General features: G+C 40.7%; 1 protein-coding gene across 6 annotated transcripts in view; it reads right to left on the bottom strand.

The window, feature by feature from the left end:
* Positions 1–771: 771 nt before the first annotated feature.
* plxnb2b (plexin b2b) overlaps positions 772–27,649 on the bottom strand; it is a 253,747-nt gene continuing 226,869 nt past the window's right edge. For 4 of the 6 annotated variants that reach the window (XM_054775448.1, XM_054775449.1, XM_054775450.1 and 1 more), the window contains 10 exons: positions 24,331–24,487; positions 21,865–21,965; positions 18,724–18,808; positions 18,245–18,396; positions 16,365–16,525; positions 12,385–12,532; positions 11,562–11,626; positions 11,406–11,481; positions 8,384–8,458; positions 773–6,446 (listed from right to left, as the gene is read on the bottom strand). In XM_054775448.1, coding sequence (XP_054631423.1) covers positions 6,342–6,446; positions 8,384–8,458; positions 11,406–11,481; positions 11,562–11,626; positions 12,385–12,532; positions 16,365–16,525; positions 18,245–18,396; positions 18,724–18,808; positions 21,865–21,965; positions 24,331–24,487 — 1,125 coding nt within the window. In that variant the 3' untranslated portion in view covers positions 773–6,341. Of the gene's footprint in view, positions 6,447–8,383; positions 8,459–11,405; positions 11,482–11,561; positions 11,627–12,384; positions 12,533–16,364; positions 16,526–18,244; positions 18,397–18,723; positions 18,809–21,864; positions 21,966–24,330; positions 24,488–27,649 lie in introns of all 6 variants that reach the window. The other 2 variants (XM_054775445.1, XM_054775451.1) reach the window with 1 other exon arrangement.

Genomic DNA, 27,649 nt, shown 5'->3' with positions numbered 1-27,649 from the left:
TGTATACACAAATACAATTAGATAAATATACTATATATCATATTGTATCGTATATTATAAGAAAATATATAATATATATGAAATATATAAAAAATAACCATAAAATAACAATCCTGTAAATAAATGAATAAAATAATAATTATAAATACAACAATCAACATCAAATAATTTCTATAACCACAGTGTGCACACAATGTAAGCAATGCATTTCAACTGTGCAATAACTATATACAAAAATTCAATAAAATCACTACATGCAAAAGCTCTATAAAATACGTATATACGACTATATGCAAAAATAAATAGAAAAATAACGGTTGCAGAAAGACTTATTTATCATTTCACATAACAATTCCACATTGCATGCCTTACATTTGACTTTTCCATTTTAAGAGTTACCAGTAATAGCTAGTTTTTATATGATAAATTATAAAATAATTATTCATCATGAAGCTTTTTCACTATGCTATGGTGTGCTCTTGTACTTTTGCTGCTGTAAACCTGAAATTTCCCCTTGTGGGACTAATAAAGGCATATCTAATCTTCTAACATAATTAATTCTAGGGCACCCTTAGCATTTGCTAATATTGCCTTATGGGCCAACCGGCTCCAGGTTTTAGCATCTAATAGATTTAGGTGCTTTTTAAGGTGACCGTTTGACACGGGAACAGATTATTTTTCATTTCTATTCATTTCATTTTTTTTTTTTTTTTGGGGGGGGGGGGGGGGTGTTTGTTGAAACAGTACAAATAGAGGTCAAACCGCATCCCGATTAAGTTCGACCTTGGAGGTTCAACTCTGCTTCCTAAAGTGTGCGTAACGAAATCATTCCCCAGTGAACTTATTACTCCAACTCCCGGCCGGGCGTCAGCTGCCGTGTGAAGGCGAGGATGCTGAAATGAGCTGTATAAATACCAGTTAACTTCAAAAAGAAATTGGGCGTGTGGCAAATACGTCTCGGCAGCCCAAGGTGATTGTAAATCATGCAATATGCATGTGCGGGGAGAGCTTTATTTGAAGCCAATCACAATTGGAAAAGTGAAAAGAAAACACGGCCGATATGAAGGGCATATTGGTCTTTCTGAGCTTATTCACACGGGATTCAGCGCGTGATGAAATCTGTGCGTAAGCGCTCCACGCGCACACACACACACACACACACACGGTACCTTTGTTAAATTAAATTAACAGCAGTATATCAGGCAAAAGGCCTGCAGCGGCTTAAGAGGGAAAATGTGTCCATTTTTTAAACATTAAAGCACATGCCCAAGTTCAAAAACTGCAAAAAGAAAAAAAATAAAGACTCAGCACCAGGTTATTGTTTTTTTTCCCCTGTCTTTTCTTATTTTCTTCCAGGACTCAATGCATAGGATTATACAGTCAGAATACAGTATTTCAACATTGTTTTACAAAGATTTATATGTTATAGCAAAGAAGGAAATAATAAAAATAACTGCACAGCAGTAAGAAAGGTCATTTGTGGAGTATAGGTAAAGATTCGCACACACGGTGGAGTAGCTAAGAAACACTGGAGTAGCAAAAAATATCAACACCACTGCAACACTTTTGCGCTCTACTCATATCTACCCAAGAATAACCCCCACACCACACACCACACACACACACACACACACACACACAGTTTTTATTGACTAATTTAGGAATGTTTTTATGGGAAATCCAAATCACATTGGATACTTTTTACATCAGTTTGGCTTTCCTGGGCCTACAAAGCGCACATCACAGACACGCAACAGAAACGCACACACGTCAACACTGCCAAAGAAATCACTATGACATGTATTCAGCCGATTGGCAACGGGTGAGACACAATATCAATATTGCAATGTATCAATCATATCATGACGCCCACCCCTAATTGGCACACGCACACACACACTCTGCTGCAGCAGGGCATCTATCATTTTAGACGGCACACGTCATCTATCACAAGTCCAAGTACATTGCTGTGTCTATAGCACTGTCGTCATGGTGGTTACCTAGGTTACCGAGAGAAACATCATAATAAGTATCCTCCTAATCCATAAGGCACATGTTTGGTCAAAAAAAGGCTCTGAAAGAAGCTTCTTGCATCAACTCTGCCAGCCAGAGGAGTCTGCAGTAAAGGCAGACCCTCAAACCCCTCATGATGCCATTGGGGTGAGTGGCAGAGAGTGGGCGGGGCAATGCGCTGTTAGTCCAGATGAACGCTGCCCCTCTCTTGCCGAGGCAGGGTTTAAACATTCTAGGGTGTCTCTGGAGCTTGGTATGCTCGTCAGCTACACACAACCACAGTCAGGTGTACACACAGGACCATGTTTAGGAATGCAAACAACTATCGTCAGGAATACACGCAACCATGGTCAGCTGTACACACAATGGCAAGGTGTACACAACTATGGTGAGGTACACACACCACCATGGTTTGGCACACGCACGCACACATTCATACACATGCAGACACAATGGCGAGGTACACACATAACCATGATTAGGTACACACACAACTGGGGGTGTCCGATATTGGCTTTTCTGCAGATAACCGAAATGCCGATATTGTCCGACTCAATTTCCGATTGCGATGCCAACCAATGCCGATAGGTGTAACACCACATATCTCCTGTCATGGAATTAACACATTGTGGTGACCCACAAAATTGTTTTAGACATTTTAGACGGAATTATTGCTTGTTGTTGAGCTGAGTGGATAGTAAAGTGATCGGTGCCACCGACCTCGACTTCTGTCTCGTGAATCGTATCTCCACATTCGGTCGGTGACCCTCGACGTGGGTAAAAATGTCCCCTGACAACAGTGACAACGAGACCGTGCGGGCGCTGCTGCAAGGATAAAGAGTTAGCTAATGTAGGTGCTATCTGTGTTGACACACCCACCTCGTGGTTTCGACATATCGAAGCCCAGTTCCGACTGCGAGGAATAACACAGGACGTGACTAAGCATTTCCGCGTATTGCCTCGATGACGGCAAGTACAGCAACCCATAGGCCTATATACAGCAGTTCTAATGATCGGTTTTCATTATAGGGAAAACTCCGATATCAACCAATATTACATTTTTATGCCAATATATGATACGCCGATATTATCGGACATCCCTACACACAACCATAGTTAGCGACACAAGCACAGTGAGGCACACATGCATCAATGTTCAGGTGCACACAAACCTTGGGAAAGTGACATCATCATGGCAGGGTGAGGCACAGGCATGGTTGTGCATTCACAAAAGTATGGCCAGGTACACACATAATCACGGCCAGGTATACAAACCATGGCGAGGTGCACGCAACCATGAATACAGACTCCCATGATTAAACACACACACACAATGGTGAAGTACACACACAAGCGTGGATAGGTATACACTCAAGCGTGGTGGGGTACAGAAAAACACCTCCATTAGCCTACACAGTAAAGAAGGAATGTTGCATGAATGAATGAGCTAATGACCATCACTCCTACTCAGCCACTCCACCTTGATTCCACACAATAACAAATATTTACAAGCCACTTTCTTCACTAATGTACCGTTTGAAAAAAGTACCAACTGCAGACCTGGCAAGTTATTGACGGCACTCAGCAAAGGGCTATTTTATAGCTTTTAGAGGCAGGATGCTTGGTGATTATTTGGACAACAGATACACACGCATCCAAAAAAATGGCACAAAATAGCGTCTTAATAATAATCATAATAGTAATCAATTACAACACGTTTACTTAGGATTCTATTGCTATCATAAGCGGGTGCGTTTTGTGAGTGAGCCGCTCTTACAAGAACTTAGTAAGATTTTGTACTAAAATGCAGAAAAGTAACATATTTGGCGGATGATCGAAGAAGCTTGTTGTTGAAAAAAGAGGTTTATGTGCAACCAACCATCCAAAGAAGGGGTGGGCAAACTTTCTAACTCGCGAGCCACATTGGGTTAAAAAAAATTAAAAAATGTATCATTCCTTATTTATACATAGAATATTTTCACAGGTAGAGCATAGAAACCTGTTTACAACCTTCTAAATACGCTTTCTAACATTATTAGAGCCCTCTAGACATGACATAACAACCCTAACGTCACCTTTACACTCCAATTAGCCAATATTGTAGACATAATAAGAGAAAGACATAACATAGACTGACACATGATAACATTGGGAGAGTTCCTTGCTGATTTTTTTTTTTACTTCCTGTACAGTACTTCCTGTGGTGTCTATTGTTCCATTAATGTAACATTACTGACACCTATTGACCTGTGTAGAATACACAGGTCACATGCATCTTCTGAATGCCTTATATTTGTATATTAGTTAATTTACCCGTTTTTAAGCTTGAAAATACAAAAAATTTGCTTAAATCTGAATATTTTTGGACTAATAATAGGCCGTATTCAACCATGGAATAAGACTATGAAGGATAAAACATTAAAATCAAGAGTATGGGAATGTCTCACCTTGTTTACTTCCCAGACAACTTCCTTGACTTGTTGTGTAATCAAGCAAAAACAGGAAGAGAGTGTCGCGCAAGCTACCCAGCATGCTTTGCGGCGGGACAAGGGGGTGTAATTTTGACACGTGTATTGTGCGTAGATGTTTCGTTGTATACAGTGGGTAGGTCACGTTGTGTGTCATATGTATCTTCACTTGTGGTGTTTTTGCTTTTTCTCAAGTGTTGACGGGCTCTGACTGCTTCCTGTGTGCGCATGAACGCAGCATGAATTATTATTTTACAAGTTTTAAAGCAAGATACCCTCTCATAACAAACACTTTACTGCAAATTGCATATTTACAATCCAAAGGCGAAACATTTAATAATATTCCTTGTTTATCGCAGATAATAGGTTCCAATTTCGACCATAATTTCCACAAAGTAGGATTCCTTATTTATAAATGGAATATGTTCATAGTCAGAGCGTAGAAATGACCTACTAAATTCCGTTTAACATGACTAGACATGAAATAACATCCCTATAGCCACCTTTACACTTTCGTCACAATAGCATTGCAAGTAATGTTGTCGGATATTAAAAAAAATAATAATACAGAAATGTCCAGCGGGCCGGATGTGGCCCACAAGCCATAGTTTGCCCACCCCTGATCTAAGGTCAAACACATTCTTTTCCCATTGAAATGAATGGAATTAGGCATAATTATCATGAGAGCTTTATGAACTGTAAACTGTGCATGACTTACACATTTTGACATGTTTCGCAAATGTAAAAAGAAGTGAAGCACTATAAAATAACCTCTGAATTGACATAAAGTTGACATCCAATATATAAATTCATGATAAAAAGCACAAAAGACATTATTTTATGACGAAACAAGTGTGCCTCCCTTACTGACTTTGACTTTTAGAAACCCAATAAAAACTATTCATAACATTTAGTGTGAAAATATATGCGCGATGAGTGTTTTCGTACGATATCCGTCCGACTTCTGTTGGGAACGTGCTAAGCCAGTGATGGTACTTCCTGGCAGGGCTGACGTGAGGGCTCCGCGATGGAACACAGATAGCAGCAAAGAAATGAAACATAGCAAAAAACATTGGAAATGTTCTTCTGTGCTTGCTTGAAGTGGAATGTACCATGGCACTGAACAATAAAGGGAGACAGACTATTGTGCTATTAGTGGTTTTCCACAAACGCACCCACACACACAAACACGGCTTAAAAACAACATTAAAAATATAACCATATTCATTCACATGAGCCTGTACATGTATGTCCTTGGGTGAGGACACTTTGGTCTCCGTCTACTAGACCTCACGCCTGACTTTAGGCATCCTGTGCTCTCACACACACACACACACACACACACACACACACACACACACACACACACACACACGCAACATTTAATAAAAACACTACCCGCACCACGAGGCCATCCATTTAAAAAGATATTTTTTGTGTTTCCTTATAAAGCTTTCGGCATAAAGACGATTAAAAAAAATATATCATACAATTCTCAAAACCTCTTCTACACAGGAAAGAAATGGAACATCTGATTATCTCCTGCACCAGTGCACCGCACAGGGGCTTACTTCCCGGAGCCTGACTCAAGTCTTTTTTTTTTTTTTTTTTTTTTTAAGGTTTGGCAAGTGAGCTTTAAGGCGTACCTTTGCATCGCGCAACACATCATCAGCTCTCCATTTGCATCCCAATGATACGCCGCACAAGAGAATATTATTGGAATATTGTCCCAGGGCAATGTTGCACAACAACACGCCACTCCTGTCTTCCCCTGTGTGTGTGTTTTCTTCCCCCCACGAAATAAGCCCCTGTAGTCACTGGCAGGATGCAGCAAACTATCCCGCCCAGCCTATCTCCACGTTAGAGATCAGTCACTTTGTTTTCCAGGGCGGCTGCTATCTGCTGGAGCCGCAGGGTCAGCTGCTTACTCTGTGCTGCTGGGTCCTCATCCAGGGAGGAGATGATCTACAAGGGAAAATGTGAGAAGAAAGGGTTCAAAAAATAAGAGGGACAGCAGACCTTGTAACCGTTGTTCTTTTCATTATTTATATTAATAATAATTATTAAAATAAAAGAATTATTAAAATAGTCATCCATCTATCCATTTTATATAGCACCTGTCCTAATTAGCGTCAAGGGGAAGCCCAGGTGACTTCAGGCGAGAAGCAGGGTACAACCTACACTGGTCGTCAATTCATTCATTATGATATAAATAATAATTCGAATAAATATACAGTGGTGTGAAAAAGTGTTTGTCCCCTTTCTGATTTCTTATTTCTTTTGCATGTTTGTCACACTGAAATGTTTCAGATCAAACAATTTTAAAAATGACTCAATGACACCACAAATTTTTTAAATGATTTTTTTTATAATTAAGGGAGAAAAAAAATCCAAAGCTACATGACCCTGTGTGATAAAGTGATTGCCCCCTAAACCTAATAACTGGTTGGGCCACCCTTAGCAGCAACAACTGCAATCAAGCGTTTGTGATAACTTGCAATGAGTCTCTTACACGCTGTGGAGGAATTTTGGCCCACTCATCTTTGCAGAATTGTTGTCATTCAGCCACATTGGAGGCTTTTCCAGCATGAAGCGCCTTTTTAAGGTCATGCCACAGCATCTCAATAGGATTCAGGTCAGGATTTTGACTCGGCCACTCCAAAGTCTTCACTTTGTTTTTCTTCAGCCATTCAGAGGTGGACTTGCTGGTGTGTTTTGGATCATTGTCCTGCTGCAGAACCCAAGTTGGTTTCAGCTTGAGGTCACCAACAGATGGCCGGACATTCTCCTTCAGGGTTTTTGATAGACAGCATAATCCATGGTTCCATTTATCACAGCAAGTCTTCCAGGTCCTGATGCAGCAAAACAGCCCCTAGACCATCACACTACCACCACCATATTTTACTGTTGGTATGATGTTCTTTTTTTGCATAATCTGGCTTCCAAAAAGTTTAACTTTTGTCTCGTCAGACCACTGAGTATTTTCCCAAAGGTCTTGGGGATCATCAAGATGTTTTGTGGCAAAATTGAGAGGAGCCTTAATGTTCTTTTTGTTCAGCAGTGGTTTTGGTCTTGGAACTCTGCCATGCAGGCCGTTTTTGCCCAGTGTCTTTCTTATGGTGGAGTCATGAACACTGACCTTAACTGAGGCAAGTGAGGCCTGCAGTTCTTTAGAACTTGGTGTGGGGTCTTTTGTGACCTATTGGATGAGTCGTCGCTGCGCTCTCGGGGTCATTTTGGTTGGCCGACCACTCCTGGGAAGGTTCACCACTGTTCCGTGTTTTTGCGATTTGGACACCCCTGCTTTTATAGCTCTTTGTCAGGTTTGAGTGTGTGATGTGACGGAAACTCTGGTCCACTATTTAGCACGTTAGCTTCCTTTGTTGCGAGCCGACGATGGTTATTATAGAGAGGAGTGTTACTGCAGCTGGACCTAATAAATGCGTTGCAAAAGTGATTTCTATTGCAAATGTTGATCCAACATCATAGGAGAAGCCCCCTAAACGAGTCGTACACAGACAGGAAATAATGCTCTACAAGCTGACCAATCACAGCCTTAATGGTCCGCATTACCACAGCTCGAGGATTTTGTTTGGAGGTGCACGTCACGCTCAGAGGCTCAACTTAACTGAAACTGGAGAAATGCAACAATACCAATATTTTGTGACCTCAAGTGGCAAAGCACCATGGACACTGAAAAAATAAATTCCCAAGAGCAATTTTCCAATTCACATCCCAGAGAAATGATTCCAATTAAAAACGCATCCAATCACTCTTCAGGCATATCAAGCGAGAGGATGGAAAAAAAAGAGGCGGGGTGGGTGGGGGTAGGGGGTGCGATAGCAATAACAAAGTGGGCAGTGGTGCATTCACTTGAATTGAGCGCCTTTGGGAACTCTTACCCCGTCATAGTACTTGCTGGCGTACCGGTACAGCTGATGGAGAGCCACTTGTGTGTTCAGCTTGTCTGTGTGAGCCTGAAAAGCGGAAAAAACAACATTAATTAAGTGTCTTACAGTCAGGTCTGCAAAAAAAACATCACAAAATTAACAATATATATCCATCCATCCATTTTCTATGCCGCTTGTCCTCAATAGGGTATGCTGGGGGTATGCTGAAGCCTATCCCAGGTGACTTCGGGCGAAAGGCGGCCTAAACCCTGGCCTGGTCGCCAGCCAATCCCAGGGCACAAGTAGACAAACCATCATTAAACCAGATATAATAATGCTACTAGTAATAAATAAGAAATAAAAAGTCCAACAGCACAGGAACTGCATCATAGCGTAAGTATTGGGGGTACTTCCGGGTATTTAGAGGGTATTTAGAGGATATTTCAGTGTGACATCACAAATATGTGTATTTTATTTTAAAAAAAATATCTGTGCTCCTTCTACCAGTCCAGAGTGTACCCCGCCTCTCACCCAAAAGTCAGCTCCTGGGATAGGCTCCAGCATACCCCTGCGACCCTAGTGAGGATTAGCGACATAAAAGATGGTTGGATGGATGGATGTGAGCCTTCTTGCGTAAGTCCAATACGCACAATAGTATTAATAACAATGATAATAATGATTACATCCATCAATCCATCTTCTTTCGCTTATCCAAGGTTGGGTCGCGGGGGCATCAGCCTAAGCAGGGAAGACCGGACTTCCCTCTCCCCGGCCACTTTGTCCAACTCCTCCCGGCGGATCCCGAGGCGTTCTCAGGTCAGTTGGGAGACTTGGGAGTCTCTCCCACAAGTCCTGGGTCTTCCCCTAGGCCTTTTACCGGTCAGACTTGCCCTGAACACCAGGTGCCCAGGAGGCATCCTGACCAGATGGCCAAGCCACCTCTTGTGGCTCCTCTCAATGCGGAGGAGTAGCGGTTCTACTCCAAGTCTCTCCCGGATGACACCGCTTCTCACCTTATCTCTAAGGGAGAGCCTAGCCACCCTACGGAAAAAACTAATTTCGGCCGGTTGTACCCGCGATCTTGTCATTTCGGGCACTACCCAAAGTTCATGACCATAGGCGAGGGTAGGAACGTAGATCGACCGGTAAATTGAAAGCTTTGCCTTTCTGCTCATCTCCCTCTTCACCACAACGGACTGATGTAGAGTCCGCATCACTGCAGACGCCGCACCAATTCGACTGTCGATATCACCTTCCATCCTTCCCTCACTTGTGAACAAGACCCTGAGGTACCTAAACTCCTTCACTTGGGGCAGGATCTCATCCCCGACCTGGAGATGGCACTCTTGGAGGCATAAACCCTCCCCGACAACTTAGCTCCTAGGATCATCAGGACACGCAAACTCCTCCACCACGATAAGGTGGTAGCTTAGGGAGAAGCATAATAATGATACATTTTCTTATTTAATTTTCAAACATGCTAAATAAAAACTGGAAAATAAAGAAAAAGAAAAGAAAATATATTTACTGTATATACACTAGGTCCCCAACTTACGAACACCTGGCTAGCGAACACTCGCGGATACGAACACAAGCCGACTGGTCTATATTTTATTTTATTTTGCCTTGTAGTCAGTCGCTCAATCAGTATTTATACTGCTACTGTACATGCTTGACTAGTAGAGGGCACTGTGACACTGCTAATGCAGCCTTAGAGCTAATGAACCCAACAGAGGAAGAGTTAGACGCTGGGGAGATACAGTGTAAAGCTAAATGGAAAGCTAACTTGTACAACCCGGACAGAGCTTGTGATTAAAGTCTATGAAGAGTTAATAGACCTGCTTAATTCTACACCACCCACAGAACACTACCTCTTTTAGAAGAGTCTAACCACGACGACGACTTGTCCTTTTTTCCAATATCTCCTCCTCCAACTCCACCACAACGACGTATGCTCGACCATTCCTCTTCAAAGGTAAATAACATTTATCATTATGTATTATTATATCACTTTTATGATTGTTTTTTCCATTAATTATCCTCGTTTAATATTACTACTGCATCCAAACTCATATTTACATTCATACACATATACTGTATATGTATACACGTACATGTAGTACCTATATCATTGCTAATATTACCTTTTCCCCTACTTAAAAACAATTCAACATAAGAACGGTCGTCTGGAACCAATTGTGTTCGTTAGTTGGGGACCTAAAGTATAAGGCTTGTACTGAAATAGTTGCCTCGGGTTCCATCTTTAATTTTTTGAGTATGATAAAAAAAAAAATAGTAATTGTGTTTCTTTTGCTATTTGCTATTGTTATTTATTATTATTATATTGCGATCATTATTTTTTTATGATTAAGTAATCCCTTGCCACTTTGTACTTTGTGCTTACATCACTGTTCGAAAAAAAAAAAATCATGCTGTTTTGTGGTACAACACCGTCAGAAAAATATGCACATTTAAGCAAATTGTACACATTTTTGAGGGAAAATCAAGCATTTTCAACTCAACTCTAAACCCCTGAACTCACTTCCTGTCCGTCCCCCCAACTCAGCTCCTCTAGCACCGGAAGACATTTACAGCAACACACACCAGCACAAATCTTATTTATGTCATATTTCCTCTAACAGTATTATGTCTACTATATTGTATAATACAGGTAGGAGTGTAAAGGTGACTATAGGGGTGTTAACATATTTAAAATGTCATAAATCGGTTTTCTATGCTCCAACTATGAAAATATTCCATTCATAAATAAGCAATCCTACACAGTCAGGTCTGGAACCAATTAACCACGCTAAGCGAGGGATTACCTCGAAAGAAATGTTGTCATGCTGAAACATCTCAGCACTGACACCAACAATGACAAGATGGAAAAAGTCCAGCCGTAACCACACGTCAGACTTGCAAAGGATCCACGGACAGCGCTAACCTTGTCTTCAGACACGAGCGCGTCTTTCACCGCTAATATTAGGTAGCGTAAGCGGAAAGTGGGTGAAGAAATGGCAGCTGTGAATCTTACCCGTGACACCTCTGCCAGATGAGTGTTCATGTCCTGGTCACTGACAGGGACCATCTGTCTGATGCCCTTGTAGTAACTGACACACAGAGAACGACACACAACTGAGCAGCGTCTCTTGACACCACTACCACATGTGCAAGGGTGAAAACAGCTTACTCATCCACCATCTTCTTGTAAGTGGAGATCTCCTTTGCATAGAGAAGTTTGTTACTTGGAGAGTCCTGCAGACAAAACAAATTTATGGACATAAATTACAATGATGGCACTTTTGAGTATTTCTACTTATGTGTATTATGTCAGATGATGATCCATTGCAAGTGAATGGATCATTTAAATGTCGTCCCTACTGGTGGGAACTCATGTTACATTTAACATTACATGTAACATCCTGTTTTCTTGTGCACGGTGGCATGGCTCAGGTCGTAGAGCGGTCGTCTCACCACTTGATGGTTGCTGGTTCGATCCTCAGTCGGTGAATTGATTTCCACACATTTCTAGGGTATTTCCACATTCACTGTACCTTTCAGTTCAGCTTCAGCATTTCGGCATCCACACGCAATTTCTAGTGAGGTTGCTTCATCTAGTTGGATTGACATTATATCCTATGGGAACATTCTCATCTGGGGCGAGGTTTGACTGCACTTATTAATGAACGACAATGCAGTCCAAGAGAGAGACATTTTCCTCTCCACTTTCTCATGCGCTCCACATCATTATTCAAGTTTAAATACTAATATTAATATAAATATTAACAATAAATATCAATATAAATATTAATAATAAATATAAATATAAATATAAATACTATATTTGATAAAAGTGGGAAGGTACAGGTTTGCTATTTTGGCACCTCTTACAATGCAAACACAGAAGGGCCACACCGTACCAAATTGAAACTAATTGGGACTGCTTTGCAGTAAGGAGGTGATTCATACGACGCAATCTGTTATGAGTCGGCAAAAAAAAAAAAGCAACTCACCCGACTGAGTTTGTGCTCAGTCTTGGTGCAGGCGTCCATGAAGGTCTGGGCGATGACGGAGAGCGAAGCATCCACCACTTCCGACACGTGGACGTCAAAGATGAAGTGGGGATTCTTCAGGATGTTCACCCAAAACCGTAGAGGCAGGCTACACGAGGACGAAAACAAGTGGAAGGCTGGTTACCATTATTGTTTTCCATTATTGTAAATTGAATAGTCCCAATGAAAAGAACAAAAAACATGCGCCGTAATGACCCTTAAGCACCATAGCTCAGAATGCAACAAAGCCAACATAGAGGGTGCCACAAGGGTGCCCTAATTGTCTCCAATGGCTGTAGTCTCAGAGTTTGACAATGGTCAATGGCCAATGCAGTGGTTAACCACTTTTGGGAAGGATTAACCACTTTGAGGCTCCTCCTGCTGGTGGCCAATGCAGCGGTTAACAATTTTTTTGGAGGGTTAACCACTAAAGGGTTCCACCAAATGGTGGCCAATGACGTGTTTAACCGCTTTTTTGAATGGTTAACCACTTTAGGGAGCCCCCTGGTGGTGGCCAATGCAGTGGTTAACCACTTTTTGTAATGGTTAACTACTTTAGGGCGCCCCCGGTGGTGGCCAATGCAGTGGTTAACCACTTTTTGAAATGGTTAACTACTTTAGGGCGCCCCCGGTGGTGGCCAATGCAGTGGTTAACCACTTTTTGGAAGGGTTAACCACCAAAGGGTGCCCCCAAATGGTGGCCAATGACGTGTTTAACCACTTTTTGGAATGCTTAACTACTTTGTGGCAGCCCAGGTGGTGGCCAATGCCGTGGTTAACCACTTTTTGTAATGGTTAACCACTTTGAAGTGCCCCTTGGTGGTGGCCAGTGCAGTGGTTAACCACGTTAGGGCACCACTGGTGCTGGCTAATGACGTGGGTAACCACTTTTTGGAATGGTTAACCACTTTGAGGTGTCCTTTGGTGGTGGCCAATGCAGTGGTTAACCACGTTAGGGCACCTCCTGGTGGTGGCCAATGATGTGGGTAACCACTTTTTGGAATGGTTAACTACTTTGTGGCACCCCTGCTGGGGGCCAATGAAGTGGTTAACCACTTTTAGGAAGGGTTACCCCCTAAAGGACACCCCCTGGTGGTGGCCAATACGTGGTTAACCAATTTTTTTCGAATGGTTACCCACTAAAGAAGGGGTCAGGGATCCTTTTTGGTTATGAGAGCCATGAAAGCTACATATTTTCAAATGTATTTCCGTGAGAGCCATATAATATTTTTTAACATTCAATACAACTAAAAGTGTGCATTTTTAAGCAAGACCAACAATTTTAGAATATCATAAGCCTCTGAATTTATTCTTTTTAATAACACTGTTATTCTGAAGCTATCTAATAATAAATAAATGTGACTGCTAGTGCTGCAAGGTTTTGCTCTGTACTCAAAAAGGGTTGGCTCTGCAGAAATAGCTAGTGGACTATCTGATTAAAGGAGGGAAGCTTACTTCTTGACATCTCAATGACACAGGTAGGCTACAACATTATCCAATACTAATCGAGTTTTGGTGTCTGACCCGTAAAATATCACCAGCAGGACAGCTGGTATTGGCTCTGGCCACCCGCATTGCGGTTGTAAAAATGTGTGGATGATTAAAATGCATACGAACGTTTTATATTTTGTATGTCATTTTTAACACAGTGATTTCTGTAATGTTTTTACTGTAAAATGTCACCGAAAACAAATTTAAATCAATAGATTTTATCATGTTAAGAAATGTATGAGAGTCAGATGCAGTCATCAAAAGAGCCACATTTGGTCACCTGGTGGTGACCAATGCAGTGGTTAGTCGTTACCATGGCCACCACACATATCATAACCATGGCCACGTTTTAATATCAGACTCTCTCCCTTGCTGGGTATCACAAAACTTTGACCTTTAAAGTCCTCGACAAACTTCAGCACTGCAGACGGCACAATGCAACGCTCCAGTACGCGAACTGATTTCCCCTCTGAACAGAAAAATACAAGCTTTTCCAAAATACAGATGTATCCCCCCCAAAAAAAGCATTCTCCCTGATCAGGAGCGTGTGCTTGCCCAAGTGAGACAAGAAAGGCACAGAGTGTAAAATAAAACACATAGCGGGTTGGTAAAAAATAAAAAAAAAACCTCGGGAGGCAAAGGAGTACAATGGAAGCATAAAAATAGCATAGCTGCTACAATCACAGAATTAAATTAGCCTGGGACACAATTACCATGTTTGTTTGTTGTTCTGCCTCGTACACACATTCATATTTAATTCGCAGCCCTCTGCTGATTTGATAAACATGACGGCTGGTTGCCGAGTGCGGTGCGGAGTAATTAAATGGCTCATCGTCCCGTCCTTGCGTCTTTGCCAGCCCGGCGTCAATCACACGCATCTACATGCAACACCTTGTCTGGTGCGCCGCAGCAGTCGCAGACGTGACGCTAATTTATGCGCTTAAATGTCACTCGGGAGCGCCGGGATAGCAAATGCAAACTCTCTGAGCCGAATTCCTGCATCGGTATTCATCTCTTTTGTGGATAATCAACTTTTAGTTCTTGGAGAGTTGCTGAGGCTGGGCCCAGGAGAACTTTGAAGAGTCACACACAAATGTGTATCAGCGCAATTCAATTGCAATCAATGCTAGCTTATCACTTTGGATCCAAACTTGCAAACTTTCCACGGGAAACAACGAGAACACGCATGAAAAAAGGCAACTTGTAGCATATGAGCAGATTTTATGCAAATTCTCTTGATGTTTTTGTTTTTCAATGAAATACATGGATTGAACCCCAAACCTCAAGTCAAAAGTATAGTTCTTATTTTGTTATTTTAGTTTTTATTTCTATACACTTGCATGCATGTTTGCAATGAAAGTTGGTATGAAGTACACAAGAGTTCCACTTCACTCCCCAAAATGTCCATTAATTCATATAAAAAGCTTTGCTACTCACGACGACATCAAGTCAAAAAGCGATTAAAAAGAAAGAAATCCTTGCATGTTCAAATGAAAACAAATGAAATCAAATAAAAAAATGTACACTGTGTTTGTATATGACAGCTGTTATTGAGTCAATTCCCATAAAGTGGCTATACATTTTTCTCTAGTGTTCTACGTGATAAACTGTTCACAATTAAGTTAGTTTTTAGCACTCATATCAACTTGCGTACACAAAAATACTGTAAATACAAAAATTATGTGTGGAATTACATCTGTGCATTTTTCATTAATTACCGTTAATTCCCAATTCCCATTCCCAGAAATATACTTTTAAAATTCATATTACGGTAACTTTCGTGCATGTTTGAAGAATAAATTAAATTAATATAATAAAAATAAAATGTATTAAATAAATCACAAAATACATGCAATAAAAATACGGCAGTAAATAAAAAATTCAAGTGAATTTACCTCACAATTCCAATGAAAATGAATGGAAGTAATGGAATATACAATAGATATAACTAATAAAAAACAGGAAATAAATAACAATAAATAAAATGTAATTTAAGTGAAACATAATGTTTTGTTTTAAACATTTTTAGTAATATGCGTGCTAAATACATGAATATAAAATAAATGGTATACAGTAAATTATCCAAAATTGCGACTTCTGTTAATTCACAATTAATTACAAAAAAGTTTAGTTGTCCTGTGTTTTTTTCCATTTACATGCATGCCAAAACTTACTGACTGAATAAAATAATCTGTTTGGTAACTGAATTCTAAAAATGTTACTCATTTATTACTATCATGATCATTATTATTTTTATTAATTAAGAAATGATTACCTAATTATATACTGTATTATACTGTATAATGCTTCCCAATAAAAGCGTACAACTTGCATGCATGTACAAATAAATGCATGTAAACACAAATGGTAATAGATTGGAATCAATTTATTACCATTCATTCCCACCACACACATTCACGCGATGACAGCCCCCTCTTTCCCCATCTTACCTGTTGGTCTTCCAGATGTGAATGGTCTCGTCGTCAACGTTGTTGTGCTTCAGCGCCTGCTCGTCCAGGAAGTCAAAGAAGTATTTGACCGCCGGCGGCACCACCGCCCCGGAGCACAGCACGCTGCGGAAGAAGTCGTCCACAAACTGCTGCAGTGTTCCCTGAAAGAAGCCATACACACAGAATGCCAGTAAAAGTCAGGGTCCACTTTTAACCTTCGGAATGACTCATGCATGAGTGCATGAGAAAGTGGAAAGGAAAAGGTAGTTCTCCTGGACCACATGCTCATTTATCATTAAGTGTACTGCACACCACAGCAGCAACAGAACCAGTGTTGTAGTAGCGGTAAGGCGTAAACTGCTAGGTTGACTGGAAACAACAGTACCACTGCTAACATGAGTTTCACACCAATAACAGACACTTTTCATCGCGCGCAGGGCAAAAAAGTCTCATTGACTCTCATCATAACCACAACTTAGAGGTTGCCTACAGCCACAGCTGTTTTTTTTTTTACCATGCACCCAATAACTATTGGAGACTCGGCGGCTAATTGAACTGAGGCGTTAACGGTAGTTAAATAAACATCATTAAAAAAAAAAATCCAATGACTCCTGTTATAACCACAATTTGGAGGTTGCCTACAGCCACAGCTGGTTTTATGACCCCACAAACTGCTATAAAAAACATAACATGTTTTTTTTTTCTTTCTCTGAAAAGACTGTCATTCTTACAGCATTTTCAAATGTGTAAAAGAGCACATCATTTCGCCAAGCATGTTGTTAGGCAGGGGGCCCCAAACACCAGGCTGTGGGAGACATTCAGGCGCAATTAAGAAGAAAATAAACTCAAAAAGAATATACAGTTCCCCAGTTTGTTCGACGGTCGTTGAACCCACTAACTTTCTCTCACGCTGTACAGATAGCCCACTACACTGTATTTTCCCACTGTTTATTTCACCTTATATTTGCTCCCAAATGCTGATGCTATGTGGGAATGCATAAAGGTAAGATTTGATGACCTTATTGAGTGCTAATGTGCACATTTGTTCAGCGCACCTGTCTAAAAAACAAACTCCAGGCTTTTACTGGTGGATGGTGGCTCTGTATTCATTTCGTGCTTTTATTTTGATGTTGCTACTCTCATTGTTTTACACAATACATAATAAATAAGATAAATAAAATCGCTATTATGAATGCATGATTTGCTGATGTGTTGAAAATATTTCCAATTGACTAGCTAGCGCGCTGCTAATGCTAGCATACTCATCTTCAGTCATGGTAAGCTGAGCATGCGCAACAATCCTTTTGCCGGCAGCCCGGGCGTTGTTTTGGAGACGAACTGGTTGCTAGTCTCGCGATACCCAGTGCATGTCTCAACGATCGATTAATCTAAGGTTTTATGGCTGATTCTTATCGATCAAGGAGGCTGATACCGATGCAACCGCATCACTCGCTTGTCAAACCGGATATCAGTTTATCGTCCACAACCCTAATAAAATGAATAAAAAATAAATACAATATTTGTAATATATACTGTATTATATTCAAGATCAGACATAATTTGCATAAGATTAGTAAAAGATTCTTTTGATTTTTTTGCAGATTCCAAATTTACTATACTTTCAGGAACCTAGAGGACAAAAAAAGTCCCATCGACCCCCACCATGACCACAATTTGGAGGTTTCTTACAGACACAGCTGTTTTTGCTCTAAAAACAAAATATTTTTTCTCAATCAACTTCAGTCCGAATAAAAAATGTGGAAGCTGCCTACAGCCACAGCTGTTTACTTCACCCAGCGCTAATAAGAGAGGAGACCGAGGTTAAGTGAACGGAGGCGCTAATTGTAGCGTTTCCGCTAGTTAAATACACATGAATGCACCTTGACAGAAAGCAGTCTTGTGAGATAAATCTCCGTAATGGCTTTGGTCATGGACTTGTCTTTAATGCTTCCCCGTTTGGACTTGATCTCATCCAGCTCGTCGGCGGGCCTCACGAGGTGGAACACCTTGTCATCATCCAACAGAGCGTTCCCTGGTGGAGAAGCAACACTTTAGCACCTTCAGTGTATTTCCTCATTTATGCATGCGCACTCCTCCACTATCTAGAAAGTGTTTGTCTGCACTGAGCTGCATGTGAATGAGCGCAGCGAGGACATCAAACACAAACGCGGGAGTAAAATCAGCTTTTATGAAATGCACATAAAAAAGTGCATCTCATTTGAAAATAATCTGAAAGTGCGCTACAAATAAAACATGAATTTGCATGTTAAATGAGAGAGGGGATGTGGGCGCGGAGGCTGGGGAAATGTCTCCCTCGCCACAACAATACCATCTGCATGTTGCGCTTCGACACACTTACGCTCTTCGTGGTTTTCCTGGTTCTGCTCGTAGTTCTGCTGCGTGTGAAGCACCCGCGATAACACTACTGTGGCGTTATCGCGTACCTGCAATGCAAAAAGACAGAAAACACAGCAAAATGACATATGCAGACAATTCAAATTGGATAAAAGCATGTAGCAACATCGGCCACTGAATTGATGGCAACTGGACTGATGAGTTAGCTTATGCACAAAGACTAAATAGGACAGGATGAGAGCGGTCCTATCTAGTCTACTCTAGTCTTCATGCTCAAAGACTGTCCTATCTAGTCTTTCAGCACAAACTCCGGGCAGGCGCCATCAGTTCAGGCTCAGAGACTAGATAGGACAGGACTAGAGCTGTCCTATCTCGTCATTAAACATGAACTCCAATCAGGTGTCATCAATTCATGCTCAAATTTGTGACAGGACAGAGCAAGAACTGTCCTATAGTCTTTGAGCATGAACTCAGAGCAGCCGTCATCAGTTTATGTCCAAAGACTAGATCGGACAGAACAAGACATGTCCTATAAAGTCTTTCAGCATGAACTCCAAGCAAGCGTCATCAGTTCATGCTCAAAAACATGATAGGACACGCTACCTACTGGCAAACTGGCAAAGCCTGATTGGAGTTCATGATCAGAGACTAGCTAGGACAAATTGAAAGCTGTCCAATCTATTCTTTGAGCATGAACTCCGACCACGCTTCCTCAGTTCATGCTCAAAGATTAGATAGGACAGGCTGTCTTGTGTTTGAGCATGACCTTTGAGCAGCCGTCATCAGTTCATGCTCAGAAACTTGATAGCACAGGCTATCTAGTCTTGAGCACAAACTCCGAGCAGTCTTCATCAGTTCATGCTCAAATGCTCAAAGACTAGATAGGACAGCTCTTGTCCTGTCCTAAAAACGTGACATTACAAGATTAAAAGTATTTTTTTCAACAAGAAAAACTGGAACAAGAATAAAGTTATGGGAATAATATGACAAGGAAAACAGTTTAAAGGTCACATTTAGAAGAATTTAAGGAGTATTTTATTGTGGAAATGAAATCATAGAGGGCGAGAGGAAGAAAATCTGAATATTATGAGAACTGATTTTTTTTCTTAATATTTTGACTGTACTCTGGTAACAATTCCACTTTTCCAATTGTCACGACATCATCATTGTATACTTTTATTGTTATGGTTTCATGTATTTTGAACACGCATACAGTTTACGTTGAGTGCTTCGTGCTTATTTAATCTTACCCCCTCATCCTTATTGCATCGCTATTATCATGACTATTTGTTTCATCTCCATGTTGCGGTTTCATCTTGCAACTCCTCGATTTCCTCTCTTCACCCGTTGGTGTCCTTGCTCAGTACCATCTTCCTCCATCAGGTTTCTGACATCAGTATGGATCTCCAAGATCATGTCGACGAGGCTGTCGTTCTGCGTTTGCACACGTTTAATATGTGATTGCGGATTCTTCATTTCTTGCTTTGTTTGTAAAAAAGAATGCGTCGTTTACGCTCGCAGACACCTACGTTCTCGCTCTGTTTTTGCTGCAGTACGCACCTCAGACATCTCCTTCTTCAGGGCGTGTAAAAACATCAGATTATTTCTAAGACGGGAGGTGGGGGAACGCTCTCGTACATCTTTTTCTTGAGGTTGTGAAAAAACACAAAATTTTTACACTCAATCAGATTTTTTATCGTCCTCCTCCTCCAACAGCCAGACTGACCCTATTTCTGATTTTGAATCTATATTTCCAGGGCCAGTATCATTTCGCTGTGTGTTTGGCTTAGAACTTCAGCAGTTAGCCAGTTAGCTTGACTTGCTAGCAGCTATCAACGCTTGTAACTAGTTTATTTCAAGGAATCTGTACCTCTCGCCTGTTAGCGTTCAACCCGAGGGAGTCATCCAGCAGTTCTGATGTGTTTGTGAAGCGTAGTCAGGAAAGCACCAAAACAGTTCAAATTGCTAGTATCTTCAGCAGAGCTCTTGCCATGTACGTCCTTTCCAGTCAACAAGGAAAATACAACAACAAAACAATCATTTCTTTTCAATGTGGCCCCTATACAGTATTCGGGGTACTTAGCCATCATTTCAGAGTCCGTCCTTTCACTGTTAAACATGAAGCTAAACACAAGCTTCTTGGTGGAGGTAACGACACATCTTCTGTAGCTTTGCCTGTTTATCTTATACTGGCCTGGAACTCATTCATAATCAATGCGAATGAACGGACAAGCATGGCTGGCCTTCACTGGCATGTTTTACAGGCCGTTGGCATTACTGGCCCCCACAAAGAGAGGGATGAGCACCACGGAGGGGTCATAGATTCACTGGAGGACAATACGAGGCATTAGAGTTAACAAGGGGATTTTGGTGGGTGGAAAACAGGACAGAGGGGGGGATATTTGGTGGTGACCTCTGTTTTCAGTGGGGTCGATGCAGTGAAAGGAGAAATTAGAGGGCTTCTGGTGCTTTCGCTTGCATGTACACTGCTGGACACAAGGTTTCATGGATCACGCTCATGTGTTTTTATTTTTTAAATTATTTTTGGTATTTTTTCCAAATTAAAAAAAAGGCATTTTTTTTCCACGGAGAAAATATTTATAAATATGTGATAATACAGGTTAAAAAACAGTACTCATTACCAGTACTCATGACTTCATTAGTTCCTGAGTAATTTACTCTATTTATGTGTACCTTGTGCTGAGATTTCGCATTTTGTTCGGAGGTCCTTGAATGCACTATAGTTGTGTGCTGAAACGCAAAACTTTGCTTGGCTAGCTTCAAGAGCCTCATGCGGGCTCAAAACGTGCAGTGAGGTGAATACAGGTTAACGTTCTCAATTCAGCAGTCACCCGCAAATTCAGTTTTTTGGTCAAATATGATTTCATTTTGATTTTTTTCCTCATGAAATAAGACATGTTTTCCAGAGAAAAGACATCTCATTCACCATCAGTTGGTAATAATCTATAAATATGTACTAATGCAGGTGAAATGCACAGCATACATGTAACATAACACGTTTTTCATCATACGTTGAGATTTCGCATTTTGTTCGGGAGTATTGAATGCACCATAGTTGTGTTCCGAGACGCAAAAATTACATCTAAGTAAGTTGACAGTAATTTAGAGAGGTTATTGTACATACGTTGTAATGAGCCAGAGTGTTGATGCGTTTCCATCTGCCCTCCTTCTGCGAGGTCAAATCCAGATCGGATAAAATCTGCCCAGTCGACCCCGGGCGCCATTCTGTGGAGAAAAACGGAGGAGCTGAAATGGGACACTGCCAAGGCTTAAATGTCTGTCACCTGTTTAGAAGCGATAATGAATGAAGGTAAGGAGATCCACACACCACCATAAAGCTACAGTAAATGGTATTATATTGCATTAAATGAATACGATATGACTGAAAATGATGATTTTACAGCATTTACAGCAGCTCATAACTGCATTTTATGTTTGATTTGATTTCTCCCCCTGACAAGCACACTATTCAGTCTGACATTTGATTTTTTAGCATTTAAATGACCGTAACCTTTACAATTCAAGCCATTTTTATTGCCTTGAAAATACAACATTTAGCGTGTAAGCATTTACAAGAATCCCCAAAAAACAGCATAACAAAATGCATGCAAAGAAAAATATGTAAAAATAAAATATTACAGTAAAAATAACTATGTACATTTTAAAATAAATATTTAATTTCATTTTATCATATTATATATACATTTTGCAATTATATATATATATATATATATATATATATATTTTTTTTTAAAACCAGATTGTATTACATTGCAACCATTTTTTGGTCATACTGTATGTGTTCACTATTTTTTACAGTACAAATACATTTGATTCATAATAGCAACGGAAGAGCAAGCATTTTCAAAAATGTTAAACTATATATATATATATTTTTTTGTATGAAATATATATTTAAAACATTTTTTGTATTATTTAAATATTTTTTATAACAATTTTATTGTTTTTTCACATTTTAATCACATTACACACACACACACACACACACACACAAACACTGTACATATTTTGTTTGTTTTCAATTTTTTTCAGATTAAATTTATCAAACCCCCACCCCCATTTTAATCAATTTCCCGTCATATACTTATTATGACCCCCGCGACCCTAATGAGGATGAAGCGGTATAGAAAATGGATCGATGGATATTATGATCTTTTCATTATTATTCATGATTTTTCATTATTTCATTTTGTGATTCTTTCATGATCACATTCAACCAAAATGTAATTCTTTGAAAAAACAGTCCTAAATCATCAGATTTTTATTGTTTTCTATTGTTTCATGTTAACTGTATTACCTACTTTTCCTGCCATTTATATCATTTTTCTGTCGTATATTATTATTGTTATGTAATTATGTAATTTTGGGGAAAAACAGAATATGAAATGATCCAAAAAACAGTAGAGTTTGAAAGGGTATCTAAAAAAATGTATCACATATGTGAAAACATATACTCCATAATAAAACCATTGGCTTTCCTAGCAGCAGCACTGTGCTAATTAGTCAGGCATTGATCAAGGATGATACGTTGTCTCGACACTGATGAGAAAGTTGACTTAATGCTGAGAGTGGACTTTGTTGTGGAATATTCCAAACGTAATTCCAAAGCCGGATTGGCAGATCGACGCTTTCACCGACCTGAGCCCGGGCGCCGTGTGACTCATTTACAATTAGCGCCACATGAGAGGGTTATCTCCGTCATTCGCCATGAAAGGCGACGACAGATCAGCGCTTATCTAAAAATGTATAACGGAATGAGATCGGCCGCGTGCGTGGGAATTGGAAAAAAAAACCCTAAAAAAACGTCTTTGATGTCAGAAAACGTCTGTAGAGATTTGGCCTTTCAAGTCGGCTCCCCCAAGGTTTCAGACTTGAATTGCCATGCAGAACTTTGTTTGCCGATGAAAGCTTTTCTTTTTTGCTCCTGTGAGTGAATAACCCTTCTTGTGGAACAGAAAAAATGATGTGAAAAAATAAATACACAATGGAACCTCTTAGGTTCAAACCCCTCCATTCTAACCTCCGACTTGTTTGGATTTTGAAAGCACCTTTAACACAGGAAGTACGGTAATCCCTTGTTTATCGAGGTTAATTGGTACCATTATATGTGAATTTACGCAAAGTAGGATTCCTTATTTATAAATGGAATATTTTTATAGTTGGAGCATAGAAAACCAGTTTACAACCTTCTAAATACGGTTTTTAACATTATTAGAGCCCTCTAGACATGAAATAACATCCCGATAAGTCACCTTTACGCTCCTATTAGCCAATGTAGTAGACTCCAATTAATGTATTCAATTAATCACCTATGTATGCATGTCTCCAGGTGCGTGGTCTTCTCAAGCAAATAACCGCCAGGATCTCTACTTATCACCAAGTCAAGAAACATTGGCAGCTGTGGCTGTAGGCAACCCCCTGATGTTGAACATAAATTCCTGTGCATATTCATCCGTTTCAACTCTGACATTTTCTGCGACTTTACCCCAAAAAAGTCAGTCAAATTCCGAACTGTGCGACCACAGGGACGTTGGAGGCTGCAGCGGATACGTCATAGTCCTTCACTCACCCAGCGTGACGCTGTCGACTTTGGGCCGCATGGAGTAGGGCAGATTCCTGTACACCAGCTCGATGATCTTCTCTTTCACCTGCGAGATGGTGTCGCAGTTCAGAACCTTGACGGGAGTCACATCTGGACCCTCGCCGTGCACCAGCACCTGCAGGGTCTGCACACAACATGAAAAAAGTCCTAAACATACAACAAACACGTGTCCCAAGTCACACATGATAGCATTTATCCATTTAAGTACGCGTGAGAGGTCCCACAATGGTGGATTATATGTGTGTTGTCCAAAACCAGTCTGCCTTTCATATTTGACTTTATCATTCCAAACATGACATATTACTGGCAATTAAATGTTCTCTGAACTTGTAGATTTAAAAACAGGGAAATAAGTAACAGTATTCACCAGTGCAAACTGCATTTCAAACAGGAAATATCACCGCTGGCAATGAAACGTTCTCTGAACTTTTTAATTCAGTAACAGGGAAATATGAAGAAAATCCTATTCACCAGTGCGGGGTTCATTTGAAACACGGCACGTCGTTGAAAATAAATGTTCACTGAACTTTTAAAGTTCAGAAACAGGGAATTCAGTCATCTTCCTCGGAAAAAATTCATGAACAAAATTAACAAATTAACAAAATTAATTTGCTGACATTTTTATATTAGTCATTGTAAATGACATACTTTCCCTCACTAATGTAAAAGGTGACATTGAGATCTGGATTGCAGCATAAAGGCCAGGTGTGGCTCAGCGGCAGTGCTATTGATGCGTAGGATGTCACGCGGGTGAGAGTCAGTTAGTCGTGTCCGCACGCGGCTCTTGTTAAAGCTCATAATCGAGAATGTCTTCTCACAGGAATACGTCGATCCAAACAAGCTCAGCATTTTCGTAGCAAATGTTCGAATCTCTTGGAACCTGCCTTTATCCAACTGTCGGTAAAAGTTGGTGAGAGAGAGCTGCTGGTGTCGACTGCGGCTCTCGGCGTCACACTGCAGCTCAGTGAGCTCCAGCTGCAACTGGTCAGGAGCATCATCAGGGTCCACTTTCCTTTTTTTTTATTCATTGTCGCCATTTTAGAAACTGTCCAGAAAGGGCCGCAGAGCATCGTGGAGCTGGACAGAGTGCTGCTGCCCTCTTGTGGGTAAATGTGAAATTGCATTTTGTGTGTATTTTATACGCTGGTCAGCAGGGCTACGGGCCACAAGTTATTCATTTTATGGCAGAGGGTACAATTTGACCACGGGCCAGACTTTGGACATGTCTGACATACAACGACGTAACATTACAAAGATACAAACGTTAGTAACACTTGCATAGCTATGTGAAGCAAAAGTGCTAATTACGTTGGAACAGCAACGGGTTAGCCCATTCGCAGAACAACACCAAAATGATCAAACTTGCAGCTCCCATGTCTGGAGCTGACTGACGGATAGCTGGCCGAGCTATCTTTTTTTTTTTTTTTTTTTACAAAATCAATTTTGGGACCTTTAGACGTACTTTAATAAGGTAGGAGGAGCACATTTCCACCAAACATTTGGAGGACAATAGCGTGTTTGGAGTGCACTACTCTAGGAACACGTTAGGAACAGGACAGTCCCCCTGGAAGTAGGAATGTTTGGAGGACAATAGTGTATAGACTGAAGGGCTTTTCATGATGTGTAGCGATGCCTTTGTTTTGTGGTGGGGGGATATACAGGGTGGACTTTGGGTCAGCTGTGGCATCATGTCCATGAGGAAGGATGTCTTTCAACAGTAAAGCAAATAAGTAAGGGGGCTGATGGATTTTCATTACGTTTGGTGTTTCTAAACACATATTACTGTCAGAACATCATTAAAAAACACTTTTGCATAATAGGGAGACCTTTAAACGTTGCCCAAGCTTGAGCGCCACAAGGTCCTGCTGCCAGGATGCGGTCGTCATGGCAACCTGGCTTCTCATGCACACACTTTACAGGTATACGGTCACCTCGACCCGGCAAATGGTCGAGGCTCAGCGGGAGCAACTGGAGTCACTCCGTCATGAACTAATTGACCACTTGATGCAATCAAAAGGGTAGCAGGAGGTGTGGAAGGCATGTCATGGACGGTTGCGACGGGCGCAGCCAATCCAATCGCACACGCCTGATTAGCCACTCTGCATTCATCAGTGTGAAGAGCAGCCCGTGAAATCCAAACTGACCGTGGCAGCCTGTGAAATCCAGTCCATTGGGAGGGGGGGGGTATTTTTAATATATATATATTTTAACTTCCTCTACCACAGGAGGCGATCCACCGCCTCATGATTTCGGCTAATTCGATAATTGTCCTCGACAATGCCATTTATTTGTGCTGAATTTAACGGAACAGCCGCGTTCACATTACTGGAACATGTAGGAAAACGTCCAGGCAATCAACTGGTAGCACTTAACATTCCAGTGAAGCATCTTTCGGCAGCTCGTATTTGCACAGTGCATTTGTCCCTTGCAGTATCGTGGTTCGATTATCGCTCCCTCGCTATATTGCAGTTTTTGAAAATGTAATTCATTAATAAAGGATCACTGTTTCTTGGTTGAAAACGGCCTATTAGTACTGGAAAAACCCCCGCATATTTAAGCAAATTGTACTTATTCTTGGCCTAAATTAGGCATTTACAAGCATAAAAATGGCTAAATGAGCTCAAATACAAATACAAGGCAGAAGAAGCATTCTAATTGTGAATCTAGGACTGTATTCTACATTGACCACCAGGTGTCAGTGTTCGGTGAGACAGCCACTAGTCTTGTCAAGGTTCCCTAGGGAAGTGGTCCCCAACCCACAGGCCGCGGCCCGGTACCGTCCGTCTCACATCCGTCTCACTTGACGCATGTCCATTGTGCGTGTGCTAACTTGATCTCATGCCGCACAGATAGACTACTACTGTATTTTTAGCATTTTTCTTTCACCTCATATTTGGTGTCAAATGCTGATACTATGTGGGAATGCATAAAGGTAAGTTTTGATGACTTATTGAGTGCTAATGTCATAACATTTGTCTCAAGTTAATTCATGCTAGCGATGTAATAATCTTTCTGGAAAAACTTGGCTGGAACTTGAACTGGTGGATGGTGGGTCGGCATTCATTTTGTGCTTTTAATTTGATGTTATTCATGTCTTAGTTTTACACAATACATCATAAATAAGATAAATTAGATCGCTATAATGTACGTATTTATCAAGGCACAATACCATAGAAAGTAAAATTAGATATACACTAGGTCCCCAACTTACGAACACCCGGCTAGCGAACATTCGCGGATACGAACACAAGCCGACTGGTCTATATTTTATTTTATTTTGCCTTGA

Source organism: Dunckerocampus dactyliophorus, chromosome 5 (genome assembly GCF_027744805.1).
Source record: "Dunckerocampus dactyliophorus isolate RoL2022-P2 chromosome 5, RoL_Ddac_1.1, whole genome shotgun sequence".
Lineage (NCBI taxonomy): Eukaryota > Metazoa > Chordata > Actinopteri > Syngnathiformes > Syngnathidae > Dunckerocampus > Dunckerocampus dactyliophorus.
This window is presented reverse-complemented; position numbering and strand designations above follow the sequence as displayed.